This window comes from Magnolia sinica, chromosome 14, assembly GCF_029962835.1.
Source record: "Magnolia sinica isolate HGM2019 chromosome 14, MsV1, whole genome shotgun sequence".
NCBI lineage: Eukaryota > Viridiplantae > Streptophyta > Magnoliopsida > Magnoliales > Magnoliaceae > Magnolia > Magnolia sinica.
The window spans coordinates 7659888-7685552 of NC_080586.1; the positions used below are offsets into that span (position 1 = coordinate 7659888).

Here is a 25665-nt window from a genome sequence, read left to right on the forward strand (position 1 = left end):
TTGGAACTTCTTGGTCAGCAATCTTAACTAATTCCTCATTGACTCCTATTGTTATTGAAATTTCACTCCATATACTCTGTTTTAGTTCGACTAATTTTAAATCCTCTCTAATCTAAAGCATCCCTCCATAAATCTAGCTTTGTGTTTACACTTTACATCCTCCCTCATCTTTTCAATAAAAACTATGTCATCTGCAAACAACGAACAACATGTGATCTCTCCTGCAAATACTTCATTAACTCATCCATAACGAATGCGAAAAGGTTTGGGCTTAACGCTAACTTCTGGTGCAAGCCTAGAGTAATTGGGAACTCAATCGTCTCTCCACTAGTGGTCCCCACTCCTTTAATCAAATTGTGCAAGTTACGACTATTTTCTATTGTCACTTGAAGTCTCTTTTTTGAAGATGATGGCACCAACTTCTCGAACCTTGACTTAAGTGGTTAAGAAACCATCACACGGATCAGCCTTGCAAAGGAGGAAATCACTTGAAGTCTCCATCACCCCATAGCATCTTATTTACCCTTTATTCTAGCATGCTGCCATAATTGTAAATTTGAAATGATTAATGTGTGTTTTCCATTTTGAAGATGTTAGCTGAGACATGGAATCATTTATTTTCCTTAGGTGAAGCTCTACTCAGATTCTGAACCTGTAGCAGCAAGAGCAGACGCTGTCGTGCTTCTTAAACAGTTGGACTTCCCGGTGGGTCATTCATCCTTTTCTTCTCCTATTGCCTCTTCACCTAGTTTGTATTTATCTGTAAATTAGAGATGTCTCATGAGTAGGATTGCCTTTAATGGTATTTGAATGGATCTATTTGTGCCAATTCTGTAAATATTTGAGGTCATGCTAGCTATTTTCCCATGTTCTGTGCTATTATTTATGGGGAAAAAAGATCCTTAAGTTCATTGTGGACTATCTTATGTATGGATTTGAGGTATCAAGCTATGGAATTTGTGGTGGCCTGGAATGAACTCCTACATGGCTGCAGGATGTAAGCAATGGACCATGGCACCAACCCACAATCTAGTAGGCAAATGTGGAACAGAAACGAAGCATACCAAAGGGTTTCAGGCAACTGTTTGTGTGCAAGACTATTCTAGGGTGTTATGCAACCATTGCATGTGAAAGTCTCCCATTGTGAGATCCTGTTACAGTGTGTGACAGATGCTGAGACATTGTGATACGCTCCTGGTGTTTATTACATGACGCGAAGTATTGAGTTGACTTTGGACCATTAGAGTCAGTTTTGCACTGAAAAAGATGGTTGCGAAATGCAGGAGACCACAGACAAAGTCACGTTGGGCCTTGAGTGCAATTCAGTGTGAAACTGGACCACCCATTATACTCATTCTTGATTTTCTGTATTTAATTTCTTTAATGATCATCTTAGGGCCTTAGTTATGAATAATAATCAAGAGAGTACCTGAAAGTTGCTATTCGACAGTGAATCCCCATGCTTTTTATTCAGTTACTTTGACTTAGAACTATGTACTTATTAGTGCATCACTACACCAACTGGGCCTGGTTTGCCTTTCCTTTTCTTTGTGTATTAGTTGCATCTTTGTAGTTAAATTATGAAGTTTTCCACATGTTCTTGGCCTTTTCTGCACTCTGGCGATAACTTTTGATTTTTTTATATATATGTATGCACGCGCGCACATGCACACACTTGGAGGTGCTGACCTAGAAAGTAGAACTGAAATTAGCTATTGGTGACAGGTAGATAGCTTAAAGACAAAGCTGCTGGAAAAGTTGCAGCACTTTCTCTCAGAATTTCAGATTGAATCAAGAGAAGCAGAGACCATTTTATCTAATCCTGATGAACCTTTTAAAGCAGGAGGGTTTTCAGATTCAGTTCCATCAATTCCTCCTGAGGCTAGTACAAACCAGGTAGCATCTCTCTGCTGTTGTGTACTTCTGCCAATGGTTGTTCTGAAGCAATCGCTAGTTAGTTGACTTTAGGCTAACTTTCCACTATTCTAGATAATCAATGACGAATTCAGATTTTTTTCCCCTGTAAAAAATGAATTTAGAATTTCGAGTAATCAACCTTAATATGAATGTACATCGATCTCATTGGAATTCAGAGTTGGTTTTTACTAATGATGAGATCTCCAATCGCCTCTGTAATATTACCAGAATTGTCTGTGCAGCTTCCCAGGGAGAAACTGTGGCAAACTAGATTTGTGTTGTCAGTTTCATCATGATCCTAATCTTGGCGAGATGGAACAATTGTTACAGGAATTGGATTTCATGGCACTATGCAACTTCCGATTCCAAACACTGTATGGTCTCACCTACTATAAAACTGCATAAATGCTTAGTAGTTAGGTAACTTGAGTATGAGTTTGTTCCTGCTCATTGTAACGTGTTTCCTGTTTTCTTTTAAACAATTGAAAGGGGGAAAAAAAACCCCTCACTATCAGCATAGAAACACCAATAACTATAAGAATGTCCATGATTCTCATCTTGTCAGAAATTTCCTTAATTCCTACTGAAACTCCATCTTTTGCATGGAAACCCATTTGCCGCATCCTCAGAAGCTTGAGGAAACCCTTTAAACACATGTTTGTTATGTTCCAACAATTATATTTGACACTAGGATTGTGGAAATGACTTTGTGGGGCATCTTGAAAGTTCTGATCACCATGTTGTTGAAGCAATTCTGATGCAGGACAATCAACCACTTGCTTTAAAAGCTCGAACTGATAGAGCATGGCAAATTAATCCCTTTATCTCATAGCCCAGGTCCCAAATCCATTGGTTAGGTCCTCGGCCGAACCCACCCTGTGGGCCCCAAATCCGTGGGTTCCACCTCACACGGGCCCCAAATCCATGGGTTCCGTGGGCTGCCCACCCCAAGTGTGCCCCTGCATCCCACAGGCCACCCCACTTGAGCCCGGTGTGAAAATGCCCCCGCTTTAAATTCTGTGCCTTTTGTAATGTATGGCTCTCATTTTTGTAACAATGGAATGTGAGGCATTGCTAATGGACTTGAACGTAACTGTTGCTTAAGATTATTAGTTATTTTCCAGTTTCAAGTCTAGCATTTATATTTAATGTATTCAGGGGCTTTCAGATAATCTTTTGTAACCAATTAACATGTTGACAAGCAGCTTATGTGCTGTTGCATATTTTCATACATCTTTACTTGCCAATGATTCATCAGGCCAGCAAGCCTTAGTTTATTCAACTTAATTCTCTGCATCAGACCTCCATTTGTGATTTTTCTTTTTTCTTGATCTAGAGATCATTCATGCTCTCAGTTCTTCTTTCATCCAACAATTAATATGTTGAAAAGCAGTTTATGTTGTTAGTCATCTTCACAGATTTTTTTTTTTTTTAAATTTTTTAATTTATTTAAATCATTAATGTTTCACCAGAATAACAAACCATTACATTGTCTACATTAGGTTTCCATTGGTGATTTTTCAGAGAGTGTCCGCGCCTATCGAATAATATTCCCGGATTCAGAAAGTCGGCTAATTGAACTTGCACAAGCCCTGTTTACCAAGTAGGGTGTACTCATCAAATTATCGCAACTTATTTTAAACATTTCCCACTGATATGTTTCATCATCATGACTGAAGCATCTGAAATCAGCCATAGCTACTGCTACTTTTTACTCATGGATCATAATTGACCATTGTGTTTGAAGGCGTTTTGAAACAATTCAGCAGCGCATGAAGAAGAAGGTTTCTTCAGCAGATCTACTGGTGATGCTGCGTAAGTACTTTGTTCCACAGCAACTATTGTTGAATCCTTGTTGAGTTTTACTGTATCCTTGGGCATTAATGACACCAGGTTTTCCTTAAAAACTGATCATGCTCTTCTGTATGGTGTTTTTCGGTAATCAAGCTTACCACTAATCTGAAGAACTTCCATCAAATTACTCTTTTGCTGATGTTTATGGGTGATGTGAGTTTTTTTCCTGATCAGGATACCTGCTATCAAAACTATTTTTCACGTCACAAACTTTTCAATGGCTGATAAAAGAAAACACTGTGCAACACAAACGCATGCACGTGACAGTGGGTGACCCGATCACCCCTTGAAACCCAAAAATCACATGTAATTTTCTTTAGATGTTGAGCACAGCATCACATTCTCGATGATCCACAATCTTTTACCAATTTATGTTCATTCATCCAAATTATGTGCCATGAAAGCAGAGATAGCCCTGATAAGAGCGGGAACTCCAGCACTTGGGGTCCAAGGGCTAAACATGAGGTCATGTGAAAGCTAAAGGGTTAAGGGGACTTGCATCAAAGTGGTGAGAAAGGATATGAAGGCTTGTTCGCTTTCCAAGTGCAAGGTCATGTGAAACAGCTAATTTGAAGCAATACACACTTGATCTGATTCCCACTTGAATTACCTCAAAAGTTGGAACCTTTGCGGAGTCACACCACCAGTGCCAGTAGGAGTCTGCAGCCCAAAAATTAACTCAATCTTATTAACAAAAGAAAGATAAACTAGTCCATTCATTACATCATCTATGAATTGTGTATATAAAAACTTGAGACTGTAATCTAATCATGGCTCTTAACTATATTTCAACAAAATGTTATAATTAATTAGAATATTCCCAAACCTCATTGCAGCATTACAAACCTTCTGTAAATTGGTCATACCTTGTTCAGATCATGTCAAGATCACCTGATCTATTGTTCATTTGACAGATTATCGAAAGTTAACTGAATAGGCTTTCGAGGGGACCAATTTTGTGCCACTAGGACCATGCTTAGTACCTGAAAAGTAATTTGAAAATTAAGTGATGAAAATAAGGGTGTATCAACTAATCAAATAAGTTACATTGACACAACTATTATTATGCTATTCCATGGAGTACTACCTGCTGGATAATGTGTTTTGTAAACTACTAAATACATTTAACAGTCAGTCCAGTGGTGCCCATTGATTGATCAAACCACACAAGTGGATCAATTGGACCACCACAGTGTGCAAGGTTGGCAATTGCCATTTTCCTGCTCCTTAGATGAGTCACGGCAAGAGCATTGTCCTAACCTAAATGCCATTGAAAAGCTAAAACCATAATCTTAGCTATTAATCACCTGAGAAGTAGAAAGATTGTTATTGCAACATCGGCATCCTCTGCTTTCACAGCAAGGAATTGGTGGTTCACTTATTTATGCATGGCAACTTCGCGAGAATGTTTTACTTAGGTACAGGTTCTTTATTCTCATTGGTACAGATTGGATAATGCCAGGGTCAGTTACAACATTTGTCAAAGCATGGCAAGGGCAGGGAGCAGTTGGGTAAGGAGAAATGTGCTGTGGCATCTCATCATGCTAGTAGGGCTGTGGTCTACCTGGAAAGAACGCAATAGTGGGATGTTTTGTAACAGAGATTTACCTTGCAAGGGCTAGAGATGGTTGTTAACTGGGCTAAGGCATTCTTAGGGATGAGTGCACAAATTTATAGTGCTAGAAGTTATACCACTTCTGAACTGAGGGAGACGACCTCTCATCATCAATCTTTTTTCTTCGTGTGTGCCTTTTCTTTTTTTCCTTTTTTTGGTGGGTGCTCTTCGTAATAAAATCATCATTATCCTCCAGGTTCCAGTTAAATGTATCCTTTAGTATGGCATAATAGAATCATCCTTTAAAGCTTCCAATCCCAACATATTTTTTAATCCTTGACATCAAATGCCTCATCCGGATGATTGCAGGAGGCATTTGGACTGATGTGACCCTGATGGATGAAGTATTGCCTGAGGCTGCTCTCCCCACTTTTTCTTTGGAGGTAATTCACGACTAACGATTGCAGAGGGGGGAAAAAAATCTTGGTATCTCTTTTTTCTTTCCCTTTATATATATGCTAGAAACATCGAATGCATAAGCACATCGCTCAAAACATAATAATAATCGAATTTATAAATACACTATGGATGTTTTTTTTTTTATTCACAACACCCCTCGAATGTCTAACCTTCCTCCCCCCCCGATGAATGGCATGATTGTATTAAAAGAAACCAACAACAAGATACAGGACACTGGGCCAAAGCCTACAAAATCAAACCCAGGAAGCTACATCGGAGCAGTGAGACGCTCCAATGAAAACAGAAAAAAAGCACTACAAAGACAAGAAATATAAACTCACTGACATGAACATACCACAAACCAAATAGGAGACTGAAACAGTAAGCTACCATCAGCTGTTAAGATTTTAGCACTATTCAATGGCTATCGTAGAGGAGGGGACTCGAGAAATGCAATAGAATGGGCCCATCTCTGGAAGCAGTTCTGGAAGTTGCGAACATGGTTGATGAGGCTCGGTATACCTGCAGTGTGCATCAAGTAGACTTCAGACATGTGAAAAAGAGAAGAAAATGATAAGTTTGATCTGTTTGCCAAGAAGGGTGCTGTTAGAGCTAATCTCTGGGTTGAGGATAGAAGATCTGGCTGATGTGTCCTCCTCTTTGCTGTTTTGTTTCTGTTTTCTCTGTATCTTAGTGTGTGTTTGAGCCTGTTTCTCCTCTAGTTGTTCCGCACAACTTTTTTGCTGGATCTGATATTTCTCTTGTTTGTCTTTAATAAAATTTCTTTCCTTTTCCAAGAAAAAAGAAAAAGAAGCAGGCCAATACCTAAATAGCCGTGTTGGGAAACAAAACAAAAGAAACAGAGCAAAAATAGATGCAATACAAAACCCTAAAGGCTCCCAAACCCCAAAGCCAACAAGGCAGCCTCTCTCTCCCTCTAAATTGAGCACCCAACCCTGCTGAAAACCCCAAAGCATACAATACAACATGAGAGAATGATTAACGGGTTTCTGCAAATATCCTACGCTTCACGATAATATCAGCAGCCCGCCTTGGATTATTGTTGAATGAAACCCACCCTATCACATTAGAGGAATCATCCGCAACAATAACTGGAGAAAACTCAAAGCTAACTGCCTTAATGGCCTGCAACAACGTGAAGTAGGGCTGAAAGTCGGGCGGGTTGGGTCGGGTTGGTGCTCAACCCTAGCCCAACCCAAGGTTCTTGTACCTCAACCCTAACCCAACCCAACCCAACCTTGGGTTGGAAATTCTCAACCCAAGCCCAACCCAAGCTGGTTCGGTTGGGTTGATCAGGTGGATACATGCTAATATTTTAATGATTGCATTAGTTTATTTTATTTCAATACACGTCTTATTTTTTATATCAATAATTTTATTAATTATATATGTAGTTATTTATCGTAAAGAACTTTATTTATTCTTAACAAAGAAGCTAAAATATAGTACAACTACTCATTTAAAAGTCGTGTTGTGTAGCACACAATCCATTTGGGAGAGAGAAATCCTACATTTCTTGTTAGCTTGAGTCATTGGAAATGATGTGGACCAATGAGACCTGACAACACCGGAATTTCCTATGTCTTCGACACATACAATCTACACTCAATTATAATTTATAAGTAACTTATATATTGATCGGGTTCGGGTTGGATCGGGCAACCCAAGACCTCTACCCGAGCCCGACCCAAGTTTTATCGGGTTGGTGTTTGTATAGCCCAAGCCTGAGATCAGACTCGATACATCCTTGATGCAGGACATGAAAATTAAATATGATATGCAAGATTTCAGGCTTAAGATCATGTTAGTTCAGAAACAATTACACAAATTCCATATCCCACATGAAAGTCCAAACATTTAATTAAGGGGAATCTATGCGGGTCCAGGCCTACACATGATAGGGCTGGATCAATAAAAATTATGAACCAAACGATACTCAAAGATAAGAAATAATCATCCACACATGCATAGTAATCAGTCCCTAATCCAAGGGATTCATCAATTTCAAATCAAGGAACCCTAGAGTAAGAAATTATGCATAAAATTGGAGATTTGAGTAATTTAGGGTTAGGTTTAGGAATTTTGGGTGAAAGCGGAGTGAAAGAGAGGAGAGACGAACCAGAGAAGTACCGTATGCGTGGACAACAACAATGGCCCAGACACACGTGCGTGTGATCTCGGCCGCACGTGTGTGGGGCCCACTATTTAGAAAAAGGCCACTTGGCCCTGGTCGGCCAGGGATGGACTTCAAAACCCCCAAATCTCAGCTCGATCCGATGTACGGTTTGTGCGTGGTGCTCCGCCGAAGTTTCATCCCTCCTGTAGGGCCAGATTCTGAAATTCTATTATAGGGAGGAGAATTGCTGCAATAGATGATTGATTCGAAGTGTAAATGATGGGGTGAGATGAGAAAAAGGGATGGTAGAAGATGGGTAGTAGAGATGACGATGGATGGGGGTGAATTGTGATAGATGTGGCTTCGCACCACGGTAGTTAACCCTTCGATGAAGGGAGGGCTTCGCACCCAATTAGGCTTTACAACTCAGAGAGTAGGAAAATGCAGAAGTTTTATTAATCTTCAATCGATTAAAAAAAAGCTACAAGGGGTGCCTATTTATAAGAAAACCTTGTACTCCAAACTCACGCCATGTGCGCAACCTATTACTTGGCGATGAAGTAAACTAAAATAAAAACTAATCAAAGAAATCTAAAGCATCCATGATGTTCTAAATAACATTAATAAGCAAAACCTAAAATATGAAATCAATCTGACTAGTGGGCCACGATCATGAGATCCCATGATGGGCTTTTCTTGACTAACGGGACCCTCTTTTGAATCAAAACTTCGTCTTCTAAGTAGGAGGCCCTCCCTGGACGTCGTCATTGATCCAGATCGACAGTGGGGCCCTCCTTATGGCGTATGTGCGTAGGGGGTGGCGTGAGCGCGTGTGCGCGTGATGTCCCCATCAATTCTCCCTGGTTGCGAAGATTTCGCCACTGGCGAAATAAAACTCTTGAACTGCTCCAGGATGTCATGATCAAGTCTCTGAAGCTCCTCCTTAGTGAGCCACGTGCTGTTTGAAGCTGGGCGTGACTTCCATTTAACTAGGTACTTCTGAAACCCACCGTCCGACGTTGAAATGATCTGATGGTCCAGGATATCCTTTATTTCCTTTTTGGGTGTGTGAATGTTAGGTATGGGAGGTAGAGGCTGGAAAAATAGGTCGGGAAGGATAGGTATGGGAGGTAGAGGCTGGGAAGATGGGTCGGGACAGGTAGGTATGGGAGGTAGAGACTGAAAAAATGGGTTGGGAAGGGTAGGTATGAGACAGAGGCTGGGAAAATGGGTCGGGACGGGTAGGTATGAGAGGTAGAGGCTGGAAAAATGGGTCGAGATGGGTAGGTATGAGACGTAGAGGCTAGAAAAATGGGTCGGGGAGGGTAGGTATGGGAAGAAAAGGCTGGGAAGAGAGGTTAGGAAGAATGAGTATAGGAGGTAGAGGCTGGGAAAATGGGTCGGAAAGTTCAAGGGATAAATATGGGGAATGTGGACGGGTAGGTGAAGGGCCGGGCAAAGTATTAGTGGTCCTCTAAAAAGTAACTAGATCCTCCATGTTGAATGTGGAACTGATTCCCATATAAGGTGGAAGATCTACCTCATACGCATTGAAACTGTTTCGTTTTATAATTTTGAAGGGTTTAGCACTATATGCGTGTAACTTACGATCGGCCTCCGGAGGGTACCGTTCAGGCCAGATGCGGACTATCACAGTCCCCAATATTGAATTCTTTGAAACGTTTGTGTTGGTTTGCAGAAAATTTGTAATGTTCATGACTAGTAGTGATCTTCTGCCTGATTTCTTGATGCCATGAATGAATGTGATTCGTAAAAGACTCCGTAGGCTCTGACACCTTATGGGACAGTGACATAGGGATAAGATCAATAGGTTTCCCAGGTTTATAAACAGTAACGACTTCATAAGGACTGAGACCTGTGGACCTATCGACAGAACTATTAAACGCAAACTCGGCTATAGGTATTAAGGTGTCCCATGTTCTGGTGTGCTCTATATCCCTCCTAGGGGGAGACTCATCCTGTAGATCAGCAGGAAAGACATCACGTAACTCATCCATTATCGGAATGGCCTCAGTGGGTAACTCTACATTAGCGTCTGGTGCACTCTCTCCAGCCATAAGGCCGCACACGTCGTACCCCTCAAAATAGTGGTCTTGATGTCTCTTATGGGGTAGGTGCACAGGTGCACACCCATAATTGATTCCTTCACCAACTCCATTCATTGGTCTATCCACCAGGCTACCTGCCTGAGATGGGACATCTACCCCAATGGTGGGGTGTTTGTCCTGGCGATGGTCTTTAGTCGGGTAATGCGCACATCAAGTTGTTCTAAGTATTGGTCCATTTCCAAGCGCTTAATCATAAACTCCAACTTTTTGGACAACTTGTTTAGTGAGTCTTGCAATTGTTTCATGTTTAGTGTAGGGTGCCAACCAAAATTTAGCAATATAGTTGTCAAAATATAAGATTTTATTATTATTATTATTATATTTTTTTTTATTTATAAATTTTTAAAAGAAACAACCTAGTTTCTAAAAACAAAAAAGGAAAGTTTTTAAAACGAGTTAGGAAAGTTTCTAAAATAAAGCAACCTAGTTTCTAAAAACGAAAAAGGAAAGTTTCTAAGAAAAACAAATTAGGAAAGTTTCTATAAAAAACAAATTAGGAAAGTTTCTAAAAAAAAACAAATTAGGAAAGTTTCTAAAGAAAAGTAACCTAGTTTCTAAAAACGAAAAAGGAAAGTTTCTAAAAACAAATTAGAAAAGTTTCTAAAGAAACAAATTAGGAAAGCTTCTAAAAAAAACAAATTAAAAAGTTTCTTTAAAAAAAACAACCTTGTTTCTAAAGAAAAAAAAAGAGGAAAGTTTCTAAAAATAGAAAGTAAGTTAGTTTCTAAAAAAGAAAAAGGAAAGTAAACTAGTTTCTAAAAAAGAAAAAAGGAAAGGAAATTAGTTTCTAAAAACAGATTAAGAAAGTTTCTAAAAAATTAGTTTCTAAAAAACAGAAAAGGAAAGTTTCTAAACCTAGAAATAGAAAACTAAGTTAATTTCTAAAATAATTCAAATAAGGGGATAACAGAAAATTTCAGCAGCTTATGTTAGGGTTTATGGACCTCTAAACAGCCATATATGATGAGAATTGATGCATAATGGACATAAACAACCAAACCCTAAACATGTAATGAATTCCCATACAAGAACCCTAGGCTCTGATACCAAATTTGATGCAGGACATGAAAATTAAATATGATATGCGAGATTTCAGGCTTAAGATCACGTTAGTTCAGAAACAATTACACAAATTCCATATCCCACATGAATTCGTTTGTCTGCTTCCTCAGCAGCCTTCTTTTGTTTGCTTTTCTTTTCCCTTTAATGAATTCGTTTCATCTTTCAAAAAAAATAAAATTCCATATCCCACATGAAAGTCCAAACATTCAATTAAGGGAAATCTATGCCGGTCCAGGCCTACACATGATAGGGTTGGATCAATAAAAATTATGAACCAAACGATACTCAAAGATAAGAAATAATCATCCACACATGCATGGTAATCAGTCCCTAATCCAAGGGATTCACCAATTTCAAATTAAGGAACCCTAGGGTAAAAAAAGGGGCATAAAATTGGAGATTTGAGTAATTTAGGGTTAGGTTTAGGGATTTTGGGTGAAAGCGGAGTGAAAGAGAGGAGAGAGACGAACCAGAGAAGTACCGTACCTGTGGATAACAACAATGGCCCAGACGCACATGCGTGTGATCTCGGCCGCACGTGTGTGGGGCCCACTATTCAGAAAAAAGCCACCTTGGCCCTGGTCGGCCAGGGATGGACTCCAAAACCCCCAAATCTCAGCTTGATCCGATGTACGGTTTGTGCGTGGTGCTCTGCCAAAGTTTCAGCCCTCTTGTAGGGCCAGAATCTGAAATTCTGCTGTAGGGAGGAGAATTGCTGCAATAGATGATTGATTCGAAGTGTAGATGATGGGGTGATATAAGAAGAAGGGATGCTAGAAGATGGGTAGTAGAGATGGCGATGGATGGGGGTGAATTGGGATAGATGTGCCTTCACACCACGGTAGTTAACCCTTCGATGAAGGGAGGGCTTCGTACCCAATTAGGCTTCACAACTCAGAGAGTAGGAAAACGCAGAATTTTTATTAATCTTCAATCAATTAAAAAAAAGCTACAAGGGGTGCCTATTTATAAGAAAACCCTATACTCCAAAACTCGCGTCATGTGCGCAACCTATTACTTGGTTATGAAGTAAACCAAAATAAAAACTAATCAAAGAAATCTAAAGCGTCCATGATATTCTAAATAATATTAATAAGCAAAACCTAAAATATGAAATCAGACTAGTGGGCCACAATCATGAGATCCCATGATGGGCTTTTCTTGACTAATAGGCCCACTCTTTTGAATCAAAACTTCGTCTTCTAGGTATGAGGCCCTCCCTGGACGTCGTCATCGATCCAGATCGACAGTGGGGCCGTCCTTATGGCGCACGTGCGTGGGGGGGGCGACGTAAGTGCGTGTGTGTGCGTGATGTCCCCATCAATCCTGCCCAAGCCCAACCCAATGTCGGGTTGGTCACGGGTCGATCAGGTTCAACCCGCCTAACTTTCAGCCCTAGCATGAAGCTTCTGCGAAATTGGAATCTTTGACCCCAACAGAACCAGAAAATTCCACCAACACTTTCCCCTCGTTGTCCCAAAGCAACTGTCCACTCCCAATGGCTCCAGATTACCAATGGGGTAGTCATCAAAATTAGTGTTGAAGGAGCCGGCAGGAGTAGGGCTGTGAATTGGGACCAAGGTGTCCCGTATCCGTTACGATACGGCCGTATCGGCCGATACGTAACTGTAATGGCCGACACCGTTACGCGATACGAGGTCGAAACCCCCCCCCCCGGATTCTGTGACCGTAACGGCCTTTACGAGCCATAACGCCTTGGAAAAAAAAAAAAAGAAAATAAATAAAAAACCCTTACCTTTTTCCTTTCTTTTCTTCTTCTTCTTCTTCCTCTTCTCGCCCTGCCGCGGCTGCGGCTGCGGCCCGGGCCTCCTCCTCCTCCTTCTTCTTCTTCTCTCTCTCTCTCTCTCTCTCTCTCTCTTTCTCTCTCTCTCTTCTTTCCCTCTTTTTTCTTTTCGGTTTCCCTCTCCCGTCTTTTTCAGTTGAAATCGGAAGCGGATTGACTAGTGTACTACACACCAGTATAGCTGCTGTAGGTACGTGTCATGCTAAGACGAGCACTGACACTCGTCGAGCTCCGAGTTGTACGAACGGTTCAAAGGAGATCAAAGTTACATGGGCTCCACAGTGATGTATTTATTATATCTACACCGTTCATCTATTTTTAAATATCATTTTAGAGCATTACCCAAAAAATGAATCGTATCCAAAGATCGTCTGGACCACACCAAAAATAGCAGCGGAGATGATGATTTTCACCGTTAAACAATTCGTAGGCCCACCATAACATTTATTTTCCATCCAATCTCTTCATAAGGTCAGAAAGACCTGAATGAAGAGGAAAACCAAATTTCATATTGATCCAAAAGTTCTGTGATCCCAAAAAGGGTTTCAATGGTAGACGTTCAATCCCCCACTGCTTTTTGCAGTGTGGTCCACTTGATAATTAGATCTGTATTATTTTTCGTGTCAAGCCTTAAGACGATCTCGTCAAATGAATGGACGGTTTAGATATAACACATACCTCATGATCAGACCCATTTATTGACGTCAATACACATAGGTACACTAGGCTTCCAAAGAAATCGGACTCTCTGGAGTTATGCAACACACTTTTGTACACGTGCCGCGTGGCCCCACCATAATGTATATATTTTATCCATGTCGTCCATCCATTTTGCCATATCATTTTAGGTCATGATCCAAAAAATTAGTAAGATCCAAATCTCAGGTGGACCACATTATAAGAAACAGTGGTTATAGAATGCTCACCATTAAAAATTTCTTAGGGTCCACTGTAATGTTTATTTTTCATCTAACCTATTAATTGGGTCACATTGACATGGATGAAGGGAAAACACACATGTCAACTTGATTTAAAACTTTTGTAGCCCCCAGTAAATTTTTAATGGTGGACGTTTAATTATTGTTGTTTCTTATGGTGCAGTCCACCTGAGCTTTGGATCTGCCTCATTTTTGGGCTCATGCCCTAAAATTATTTGGCAGAATGGATGGACAGTGTGGATATAACACATTCATCACGGGTGGGGCCCAAAAAACTTTGACACTCGTGTGCTGCACTTCACCATTCGGGTCTCGCCTAATTCGGGCCCTTAAAAAATTGTACACGAGACATGTATAAACTTAAAATTTACCAATTAAATTATGGACTGTAATTGCTAACTCACAATGCCAAAATCAAATTGTTTGAATAGTTTTAATTGTTAATTTGTGGACGCTTATTTTTTAAAATAGTGCCTTTTGATTTTTTTTCATGATTTACTATCCAATAAATGTCCACCAATTCATAAGTGGGATAATGTCAATAAATTGCATGAATTTGAGGCTGATTTGGGGCATGGATTGGTCCTCCAAGTTGGCCCCAAATTGGCAACGCCATCTACCTGAATTTAATTTCATTTTTTTAAAGAACTATTGGGAGAAATAATATCAAATTGTATATAAATTGGATATTTATGAAATTAAATACATGAATTTTGTAGTCAAATTCAAGTTATTTGGTTCATAAATTCATCAGACAGTCCGATACAACTTCTCACCAAAGAGTGGACCATTACACCACCATAACATGTTCCAATTTATAAATGAATGCATATTTGGAATGTTTAGAATATTCCGGATTTAATCCATATTTTTTTGGTAAAAATAAAAAATAAAATTGCATCGTTACGGGCCGTTACGCCCCCGTATCGCCGTTACACCCCCGTATCCGTATCCGTATCGAAGGGCACCGTTACGCCAACCGATACCGGTATGGGATACCTTCATTGGGACCCGTGGGAACCCAATGGATTAGATCCAATTTTAACAGGTCCTAGTCCAACTTTTTAGACACATTAAGAAATGTGATGTAGGATGGCCTAATTCAACCTTAAATGAACATGGTATTTGAAAAGGGCAGATTTATGCAATCTTAAAAAAATAATAAAAAAATCAGCCTTATACATCATAAACACAAGAAAGAAATAAGGTTAATGCAACAATGATTATGGCCATCCATCACAAACACGAAGTATTGAATCTTAAAATCTAAATTAAGTAAGATCCGGTGAAAGATAGAACTTTTGTCTTGCAATAGGTCCATCTAACGATCCAAGTAGATTTTCTAATCCAGAAAATAGGAATTTTCTATTTTTTGGATTGGGGAATCTGAAATTTTCAAAAAAATAAAAATAAAAATGGTGGTTCTTCAAATTTAGGCTTTGGGTGATGAGATTTGAAGAATGTCAAAATATGTAAATGTGGTGAAAGATAGAACTTTTGTCTTGCAATAGGTCCATCTAACGATCCAAGTAGATTTTCTAATCCAGAAAATAGGAATTTTCTATTTTTTGGATTGGGGAATCTGAAAATTTCAAAAAAATAAAAATAAAAATGGTGGTTCTTCAAATTTAGGCTTTGGGTGATGAGATTTGAAGAATGTCAAAATATATAAATATGGGGATAAAAATCTTTTAAGATCTAATGATTTAGATTTTTTTTAAAAAAAGGATCAACTTTTAGATCTAAGGATTTTAGAAGAAAGGGAAGAAAATAGGGTTAAAGAAAAGAGTACCTTGAGAAAAGAAAGAAGAAGAGAGAAGTAGAGGATGAGAAATCACTTCCTTGGGCCTCACGCTCTCTTCCAATCACTAGAAGTCGAAGACGAAATTGTCAGAAGCAAAAGCTCTCTATTTTTTCTTAAAACATAATATAACATTCTTTTGGTTTAGGGTAAAACACCCTTATAAATTCGTAATCACATGAAATTATCAAAACACCTCCACTAAAAAAAGTTTCAAAAAAAAAAGAAATTCACACAAAAATTGTGCACAAACTGTTTCAAAACTTAAATAAATCAAATATTCATAAACTAAATTCAAATTCAAGATGCTTGATGGGCCCTAATGATAGCGCCGTGAAGGTGATGCAATGAAGGTGGGTCGTGACGATCCAACGGTCCTGATCACACCATCCTCGCGATCAAACGGTTCAAATGTCTCTTTCAAGCAACTTACACATGTCACGAACACATGTATAAGGTCTTCAACCTCTAGAGACTCGACCCGTACTCGTCATCTAACCTCATTGACATAGGTAACGCACGCATCCTGCGTTGATATACTTTGAATGGCCTGGTGTCCACATCAAAATGAGGTCGGTCAGGTCACACTTTTTTGGACCTAGTTAAAATTTGGGTCTAGTTGGGTCCGGTTCAGGTCTAGTTAGTTTTAATATTAATGTTATATGTCTTAAATTGATATCGACTACTCTAGCAAAGGAAAGATGATTCCAAAGGCGCATGCATGTAAGAGAGCATGTTTACAAACCAACACGTGTCAAAGTGGCAAATGTGCATGCGATATAATCCATCCATTGCTTGGGCCCATCCATTTAAATGCTCTTATTTGACTTGAAACCTAGATTTGGATCGACCTGATAGATACACTGAACCTAATCAGATCCAGGTCTGGGCCTTCAAGAACGAGACGTGGACCCAAAAAGTCTCAGACCTGGCAAGACCTGAACCCAGTTAGTGTGTGTATGGTACTATAGACCAGAACACGCTCGTTGACAGCCTAGGGGAATCAGTCTATCTGGTAACAACAAGGTCAAGCTGCCAGTTGAGGTGAATCACAACTCCCAATTTGAAGACAAGATTGAACGTGGTATACCTCTGAACTCCAGGTTCGTCTTGACCCAATCGCACATAGACCTTCACATCTTGTTTGTGTATTTCGCACCCACGATGTTTCCCTTGAAAATTTCTTTTGTTTATTTGTATCCAAATGGCCTGCAGCCCAGTGCACAACTATTTTAACATGATCTCTAAACATTCTAGCCATATTTTTTATTTTTTATTTCTACCAACAATATAGTCTGTTTTCCAATTGGTCTTTGGCTTTATCATAAATGAGATTTTTTTTTTATGGCATACAAAGGCTTTATTTTTTAACTGTTCTCAATCTATAAGGTCCATTATACACGCAGATACACTAACTTGCAGTATAACTTTTCTTTGCTGTCTATATTAGAATGCCATGGGTAAGAAACAGTTCCGTAGTCATAGTTTTAGTTCTGCTATTACTGTGCTAATCACTAAAGACCTTTATATTGTTCAGGCTGCTCGTGCTGCCATCAAACAATTTGTTTCCAGCTCATTTTCTCACCTTCTTCTGGAAGTCTCAGGTGATCTTTCTGTGTGTGTGTGCGCGCGCCTATATATATATATAATATAATATAATATGATATAATACATATATAGGGAGTTGTGCTAAAGGAAATAATCTTCAATGGCAAAACTCTCAGGAAGAAATTGAAGGATTTGAAGCTAGTTTTGTTCATTTGATATAAGTTGTTTCTTGAGTCATGTAAAAAATGCTTCAAGTTTTATATAAAATGCATATTTCCAGGAGTCAGTAACCAACTTCTATTGCTATTATACATCACTAGAGATCAAATCATACCATTCTTCTCGTACCACTCGTTCTAGTGACATTTTCATTTTCCTTTTTAAAGATTGACTTTTCTTTTGAAAAAGGAAGGTCCTATTTTGACTCTTCTGTCAGGTAATGAATGGTTGTCCCTGGGCTCTACTCCAATTCATATAGGATGCATTATTCAATTTAACTTGATCACAAGCATGAGAAATGGCTTTTACTGTATATTCTTCTCACCTGTTAAAAGCACATTTACTTTGACTAAGGAATCATTGAATCCTTAGGAAATGATCTGAAGTAGAATTTTGTTTATACTGGTAGATGCTCTCGCGAAAGTCAAAACTAAGTCAAAGGAAGGGTTGGAGGAGCTGAGCTTGTTGCAGGTTGCCCTAGAGAGCGGCAAAAAAGCAGTAATTCAAGGCAGCATGGATCTGTTACTGGTAATATGCATGAGATCATGAAAGAATTACACATTAAAGTCACAACTCTAACCATGTGTATCTGTGCATGCATATGCTTGAATAGTAGTTTATAAGATCTATTTGACTATGCAACTTTGGATGTAAAAGTTGTAGGCAGCTTGAATTTCGTGCAAATGGATAATGGTGTTTTACAATGAGGTGGAATTGTTGGTATAGTAGGAGACAGGCATGGTTAAATCTGTGGAGACTCGAGAGGTTGATATGTTACTCAAGTTTAGTTACATGCAGTGTTCGAAATATCGATACTATTGGCCGATATATTGGCCGATATTATCGGTATCGGGCCATAGCGAGACGAAACTCCTCCGATAACCTTCGGAAGATACCGAAAATCCAAAACTTCAGATATCGGCCGATATTATCGTCGATATCGCACCTGGGAGAGCATCATTATCCAAAAAAAATGAAAAAAAAAAAGAAAAGAAAAAAGAAAAACTTTCAACAGTAGATTTCGGTACCTGTAAAGAAGATTACCTGATCGGAAGCTGTGTTTGATGGACCATTTGAATCGAAGCCTCTGATTTGAAGAGATTTGGCCGCGAAATCCGCCGAAATCGTTGAAATAATCGGCGTTTCGGAGATATTTTAGGGTTCCGAACGCCGGAACCCTCTCTGCTTCGAAAAAAAAGGGCCCCGAGCCCTTATGCAGAAGAAGCGAACGGGCTGGTGCATCGCACGCCACCGACGTGTTGACGTCACCAAGTTATGTGGGTCCTATCATGAGGTATATATTATATCCAAACCGTTCGTCCATTTGGCGAGCTCCTCGTAAGGCTTCATGCGAAAAATAAGACAGATCCAAAGATCAAGTAGACCACACTGGAAAAAAGCAGCGGGATATTGAATGTCCACCATTGAAACCCTTTTGGGGTCACAAAAGTTTTGGATCGTATGATATTTGTTTTTCCTATTCATCAAGGTCTTTGTGACCTCATGAACAGATTGGATGGAAAACAAACGTTATGGTGGACCCTACGAATGTTATAACGGTGAGAATCATTGTCCTCACTGCTATTTGTAGTGTGGTCCAATTGAGGTTTGGATGTCACTCATTTTTGGGTTCGTGATCTAAGATGATCTCTCCAAATGGATGAATGGTGTGGATATAATAAATACATTATTGGTGGGGCCATGTAACTCTGATCTCCTTTGAACTGTTTGTACAACGTGTACTACGGAAGCAGATTGCGTACTGAGTAACTCAGTACCCCTAGCGTACTGAGTAAACTGTGTGGGGTCCACTGTTATTTTTTTATTTAATCCACTCCGCTAATCCATGTTAAAAGATAATTTTATGGCTTGATCCCAAAAATGAAGCAAATTAAAATCTCAACTAGACCACACCACAGGAAACATTTTGATTAAACCTCTACCATTGAAAATTTTTTGGAGGCCAAAGAAGTTTTGGATCAAGCTGATGTTTGTGGTTTCTCTTCATCCATGTCTTTGTCATCTTATGAATAGGTTGGATGACAAATAAAAATTACTTTGGACCCTAAGAAGGTTTCAACGGTGGAAATCATTATTCCACACTGTTTCCTGTGTAATGGTCCACTTGAGCTTTGGATTTACTTCAATTTTGGTATAAACCCTTAACATTAGCAGTAAAAGTGGATGGACGGTGTAGATAAACCACATATATTCACAGTGGGTCCAACTGAGTTTACTCAGTACGATAAAAGCGCAGAATGACTCAGTACGCAATCTGATTTCGTGGACGTCTGGGCTTCGCATGAAGTTCATGCGCTGAAAACTTAGGTAGGGTCCACCGTGATGTTTGTGAGAAATCCACTCCGTCCATCTGTTTTTTGAACACATTTTAAGACATAGGGCCAAAAATGAGCCGGATCCAAGACTCAAGTAGGCCGAAAACGTGAGGATTGAAGGTCCACAGTTGAAATATTCGTGGGGCCACAGGTTTTGAATCCGTCTAATATTGGGTATTCAATTCATCCTAGTAGTGATGACGTAATGAACGGTATGGATGGAATGTAAACATCACTCTCGACCCAGGAAGGTTTCAACGGTAGGAATTTCCCTACCCACCTTTTTCTTTAGTGCGGCCCACTTGAGTCTTGGATCCTGCTCAATTTTTGCCTCAAGTCTTAAAATAATCTCACAAAACTGATGGATGGAGTAGATTTCTCATAAACAGCATGGTGTGCCCCACTCCTGCGAAAGGATTTAGTAGGAAATCCGCGTCCCATCTTGGCATGACACATGCCCATACCTCGTATGGTACACCAGCCAATCCACACCCTCCATCCATTTTCATAAGTAATTTTAAGGCATGAGCCGAAAAAGGAGACAGATGAAAGATCAACTGTACCATCCTATAAGAAAATGTGGTGGCAATGATGTCCACCATTGAAGCTTTTTAGGGCCCACCGTAATGTTTATTTGCCATCCAATCTATCCATGAGGTTTGACAAACCTGGATGGGAAAACATAAATATTAGCTTTATCCAAAAAAAATTATAGGCCCAAAATAGTTCAATGGTAATCATTCAATGAACACTATTTTTTGTGTTGTGGTCTACCTCAGATTTAGATCTGCCTTATTTTTCAGCCCATGCCCTAAAATGACATGTTAAAATGAATTCCAATTGATGTTTGGATGTGACTCATTTTCATACATATCTTTATACATTTATAAATGGTATGCATCATATTTAAATATATTTACCTTAGTTTAATTAGATAACGCATAACTTAGTACCTTATACAAAGGAAATTTATTATGTGCACTTCTTTTTTGATATTTTATGATTTAAAAGTGTGCATTAAGGTCTTTTTAAATAATCTCCAAAGTTTCATAAAAAAATTCAACCATTTTGCTAATGTTTCCCCATGTTTCCCAAAAAGTGCGATAATCCATGCGATACAAACGATATATCCCGTGCGATAACCGATACGTATCTGTATCCCAAGGGTGCGATACATTGTGCGATACCGATATTTCGAACACTGGTTACATGTGAAAGTACTTTCACAATATTCTCAGCTACCTAAAAAGTAGCTCTTTGCCAAACTAATTAGCAGTCTAACCTCTCTGAAAATTGGCTTCTTGTTCTGTCTTTTGATGGATCAATTGCTATGGTGCATCCAGTCCACATGATTAATAGTGACATGGATGCCAACGAGACCAAATGCAACGAGGTGCCAATATATCATTTTGTCTATTTTCAAGGAAACCCTCGGTTATCTTATTTTTGTTTGATACTTTATTTCTTTAGTAAAATTTCAATTTTATGTTGATAAGAAATAAAGAAAGAAAAGAATTACATAAAAGTTACAAATCTAGACAATGGAGTGTGAGATGACATCGACACTCCTGAAGTTAGCAAGGTAGAAGTAAGAGTATAGCATGTAGGGACCACTAGAGACTAATTATATCAAGTGTGCAAGAAGCTACAGAAGCAATGGTGATTGCCGGCTATATTCTAATCACATCACATGCAATGGTATTTATGTGCATGCATCCTGTGTGCATTATTTGCTAAACTTAGCTCATATGAAATGTCAACATGTCTTCTTGTTTCTGGGACAAGGCTCTGAGCAATGTGATGCGTTCCTTTCGGTCTCTTTTTCGCTTCTATTGTCTTTCTTGAGGTTGAAGCAAGTTGATGTGTTCTTTTCTTGGCCTATTTCTTCACTTTTTCTTCTTTTCCCCCTTTCCAGCACACCTTGCCTTGTATTTATTAAACGCTTATTGTAGACCATCATTGTCTTGGTTATAGACCATCGTCTGTTGATAGTGAAGGCATCTATTTTTTCATCAATGAAAGGAAAAATAAAAAATCTTCTACTCTTTCCTTTGCCTATGGTATTCTTTGACCTCTTCTTCATTACCAGGGCTTCCGTCAGCTTCTTGATGATGGCTTGGAGTTACTAGTGAAACTCAGAGACTTGATTATTGATTGGGTGCAAGAAGGGTTCCAGGACTTTTTCAGTTCACTCGATGATAGATTCCATTTGCTCTCTGGAAGCAATACTTCAGCCAATCAGGATCCAAGTTCAATGGATGGAAGACAAGCGGATAAAGTGCTCACAGGACTTGTTCTTGTGCTGGCACAACTTTCCATTTTCATAGAACAAAGTGCAATTCCTAGAATTACTGAGGCAAGAAGCTAACCTGTGTTACTTCTCCCTTTGTGCAATTTAATTTAGCATTCTTAGGAGCATTAAAGAAAAACTCATCTTTCCATGTTCTTGCTTGAGCTTCCTGCTGAAAATTATGTATCAGTGGACACCATTTATAGTGCCATCTTCTATTTTTCAGGAAATAGCTGCTTCTTTCTCTGGCGGTGGTATGCGGGGCTATGAGTATGGACCTGCATTTGTACCTGGGGAGATTTGTCGAATATTCCGTTATGCTGGTGAAAAGTTTTTGCATCTTGTATGACTAGAATCTTCTCTAGATTCTTTTTATGATTCATGGCTTGATCAATTTGTGTGCATGAAACATACAATTAATTATGACTCAGATTGTGGCTAAGTACTCCTGACGCCATGTTACAAAACTTGATTGGTTGATCCTGCCCGACCCACTTTTTTTTAAAAAAAATGAATAAGTTCATTGAATACTTGCATCAGCCTGTTGAGCATGTCATTTTGTTTTGAAGCTGCTTTAGCGATTTATTGGATTATTTTCTTTTTGCAAAAACAAAATCATTATTATTTGTAACTGACAAGCAAATTTAGGATGTGATTGAGTGGAGTTTCTAGTGACCTCTCATTTCATCTATGATTTTGCTAATTGTTCTACCAAATCAGCGAACTTATGCCAACCATCTAACTGAACGATGGGAGTACTAGGATGACCTTGGTTAAGCCCTCATTGTAGCAAAGAAACTTTCTTTTTTTTTTTTTTAAATGGACAAGTTGGAAATTTTATTGGAACTAAAAAGAAAGAGAGCAACAGAGAAAAGAATATAAACTGCAAACAAGCAGACACAGACTCTAACAAAAGGAAACAATGAGCCCAATAGGCCCATCTTATCCTCCATGAGGATAGATCCCCTAATAGCCCCCTCTTTAGCAGTTCTACCTGCTTCTGACTTGACATCATGTTGCACTTGGGAAAAATACACCCAATGTTATCACACAGATCCAGCACCTCCTCAATCAAATTAGTGATCCTCCAAGGAAAGTTGCAAGTTTTGACCCATTTTGTGGCGTTTCTTGAATCACCTTCGAGGACCACTGCCACTTTAATCCCCTGCAGCAGTGCTGCAGCTTCAGTGAGATTGGAGACCTTAAACCCGACAGGGCCCAAGAAGTCAATCAGGGATACACCCCCCGATCAATCCTGACAGGGCTACCAATCCCCACCTGACTGGGATACCCCAGAGAACGCCCATCAAAATTCAGTTTTGAAATGGCCAGCTGGGGGCATTGTCCACCGATCTTTAACCTTTGGATTTGTTGTTGTTGTTGTTTCTTTTTTTTTTCATCCAAAGTGAAATTTTTTGGCCTAGTTTGATGACAACAGCTCTCTCTAGGGATATTTTTCTTCTTGAAATCTGCTAAACCGGAAGATCCTCCTCACTTTCATATTCACCATACTAGACTTGCTGCTAAAGTCTTCAAGATCGATGTATTTCTTTCAAGCCATAACTCGGGTCACCAAAGCAGATGCTTTCCCCATAAAACGACTGATGGGGCCCAATGAGGTAGTCCACAAACTCCTTCAATGAAGCAGGAAAAACCCACTCAATACTAAAATTAGAGAACGAAGAAGACCACACAGATCTCGCAAGATTTATTTTATTTTATTTATTTATTTATTTATTTTTTGTTCTGTATTTTCCTTTTCTCATAATAAATTTCTCATCTTTCAAAAAAAATAAAAATTCACAGCACAAGAAGCACCTGGTAGGCAAACCACGCCTTGACTTTTGATCTGGTCAAGGGTTAAAATCTTACATAAACAGGCTGTCCAACAGAACTTACTTACCTTCAGTAAAATTGCCCACACCATATTTTTTAATATGCCTCTGTAGGATGACTGAACCTATTGAAAAGCACCAGGGAAAGGGCCAAACCAAAAAATTTCCATCTGCTTCAAGGTCCCAAATGCATCTTTACAGCACCCGAGTGAGGAATGTAGACATCTTCTAACAGTGCCAGGAACTGAGCTAACATAGGAATCTCATCATCCCTGAGATTTACCTGAAACAGCAGGCACCAAACAATTTCCCCCACTATGTGCTGAAAAGTTCTCCATTTTTGCCCCTGTTATTGTTGCTGTATACAACCTCTCAAATTTTCTGCAGAATGTGACATCCAGACACAACTAATCTTTCCATATCAAACTTTATTCCCAGCTCCTGCTCTAAGTCTAATATGGCTAGAATAGCTACCATGAACTGATAAAATAGCTCTCGGATAGCTGAGCCAGGTCTACAATTAGCACAATTAACATCCCACCACCGTCATCCACCAAGCCATATTTTGCTATAAGGAAATTCCTGAGGATAGATTCCTCTTCATTGCCGACTCTCCAGAACCATTTACCCAGCATTGCTGGGTAAATCCTCCTAGCGTGATTGAAGACCGCCAAAGTTGATGGCCGCTGGTATTTGTGCGCATTCTTCCTATCGTTCCATAGGAATCTCTTCTTATTGGACTCTATCTTGTCAGCAAATCTAGATGGGCATGTCAGAATAGACAATTTGCAACAGGACACTAGCAAGTTCTGATTTTATCAGAGTTGTCATACCTCCCATAGACAGCAGTTCACCTTTCAGATTGGCCAACTTCCCACAGCACCTTTCAGTAATTGAATCGGAAAACTCAATCCCAGGTCCTCCTATGTATAGGGGAATACCAAGATGCTTGCTTGAAAAATATGCAATATTGCAGCCAAACTCCCAAGCAATGTTGTTGACTGAAACCCTGTTCAAATTCAATCCATGAATATTGCTCTTCAAAAGGTTAACCCTCAACCCCAACACAAATTTGAAACATAGAAGAATGTCCTTGAAGTTACGGGCTTCTTGAGCAGTTCCATCACCAAAAACCAGGGTATGATCAGTGTTGGACATGAGTTACCCTAATGTTACCATTTCTAACGCCCATCACTGGGATAAGATTGGCAGCAGAAGCATTCAACAGCAATCTAGATTCTAGACAACTTTTTGGCAACAATTCTAAAAAGAACAGGGGACAGAGGGTCTCCTTGGTCAATCCCGCGGCTGCCTTTGAAGAAATCCTTGGGCCTTGGGGGTTCCATTGATTAGGATTGAGAACCACGAGAAGGAGATGCAAGCCCTGATCCATCTGTACCACTTATACCATCCAGCCTATTAGATAGATGAGAAACTTCCCATTTACAGTCATATGCACTTTCCATATCTACCTTGAATAGAAAGCCTTTAAACCCCATTGTGATATTCATCTACCATCTCATCCACAAGAAATAGCAATCTTACACCATTCTGCTTTGGGAAGAAGAGATAATGGTGCCAAGGACCTTACGAATTAATGTGGGAAGAACTTTAGCAATGCTCTTATACACGCTACCTGATCAGCCTGAAATCAGTAACCACCACAACCCCCTCCTTAGGGATCAAAGAGATAAAAGAAGCACCCATATCTTTACGTACGATAGCCCTCTCCTGGAATTCCTCAAGAACAGCCGCAATGTCATCCTGAACAATACCCCAAA

At 39.4% G+C, this 25665-nt stretch overlaps 1 protein-coding gene across 4 annotated transcripts in view; it reads left to right on the forward strand.

The window, feature by feature from the left end:
- Positions 1–25665, forward strand: part of LOC131225841 (vacuolar protein sorting-associated protein 51 homolog) — a 63020-nt gene that overhangs the window by 25541 nt on the left and 11814 nt on the right. For all 4 annotated transcript variants that reach the window (XR_009161585.1, XM_058221437.1, XM_058221438.1 and 1 more), the window contains 9 exons: positions 628–705; positions 1726–1896; positions 3420–3520; positions 3665–3732; positions 5696–5769; positions 17194–17260; positions 17833–17951; positions 21849–22115; positions 22276–22392. Coding sequence is in view for 3 of the 4 variants with exons in the window: in XM_058221437.1 (XP_058077420.1) it covers positions 628–705; positions 1726–1896; positions 3420–3520; positions 3665–3732; positions 5696–5769; positions 17194–17260; positions 17833–17951; positions 21849–22115; positions 22276–22392 (1062 nt within the window). In the remaining variant the exon portion in view is untranslated. The remainder of the gene's footprint in view (positions 1–627; positions 706–1725; positions 1897–3419; positions 3521–3664; positions 3733–5695; positions 5770–17193; positions 17261–17832; positions 17952–21848; positions 22116–22275; positions 22393–25665) is intronic.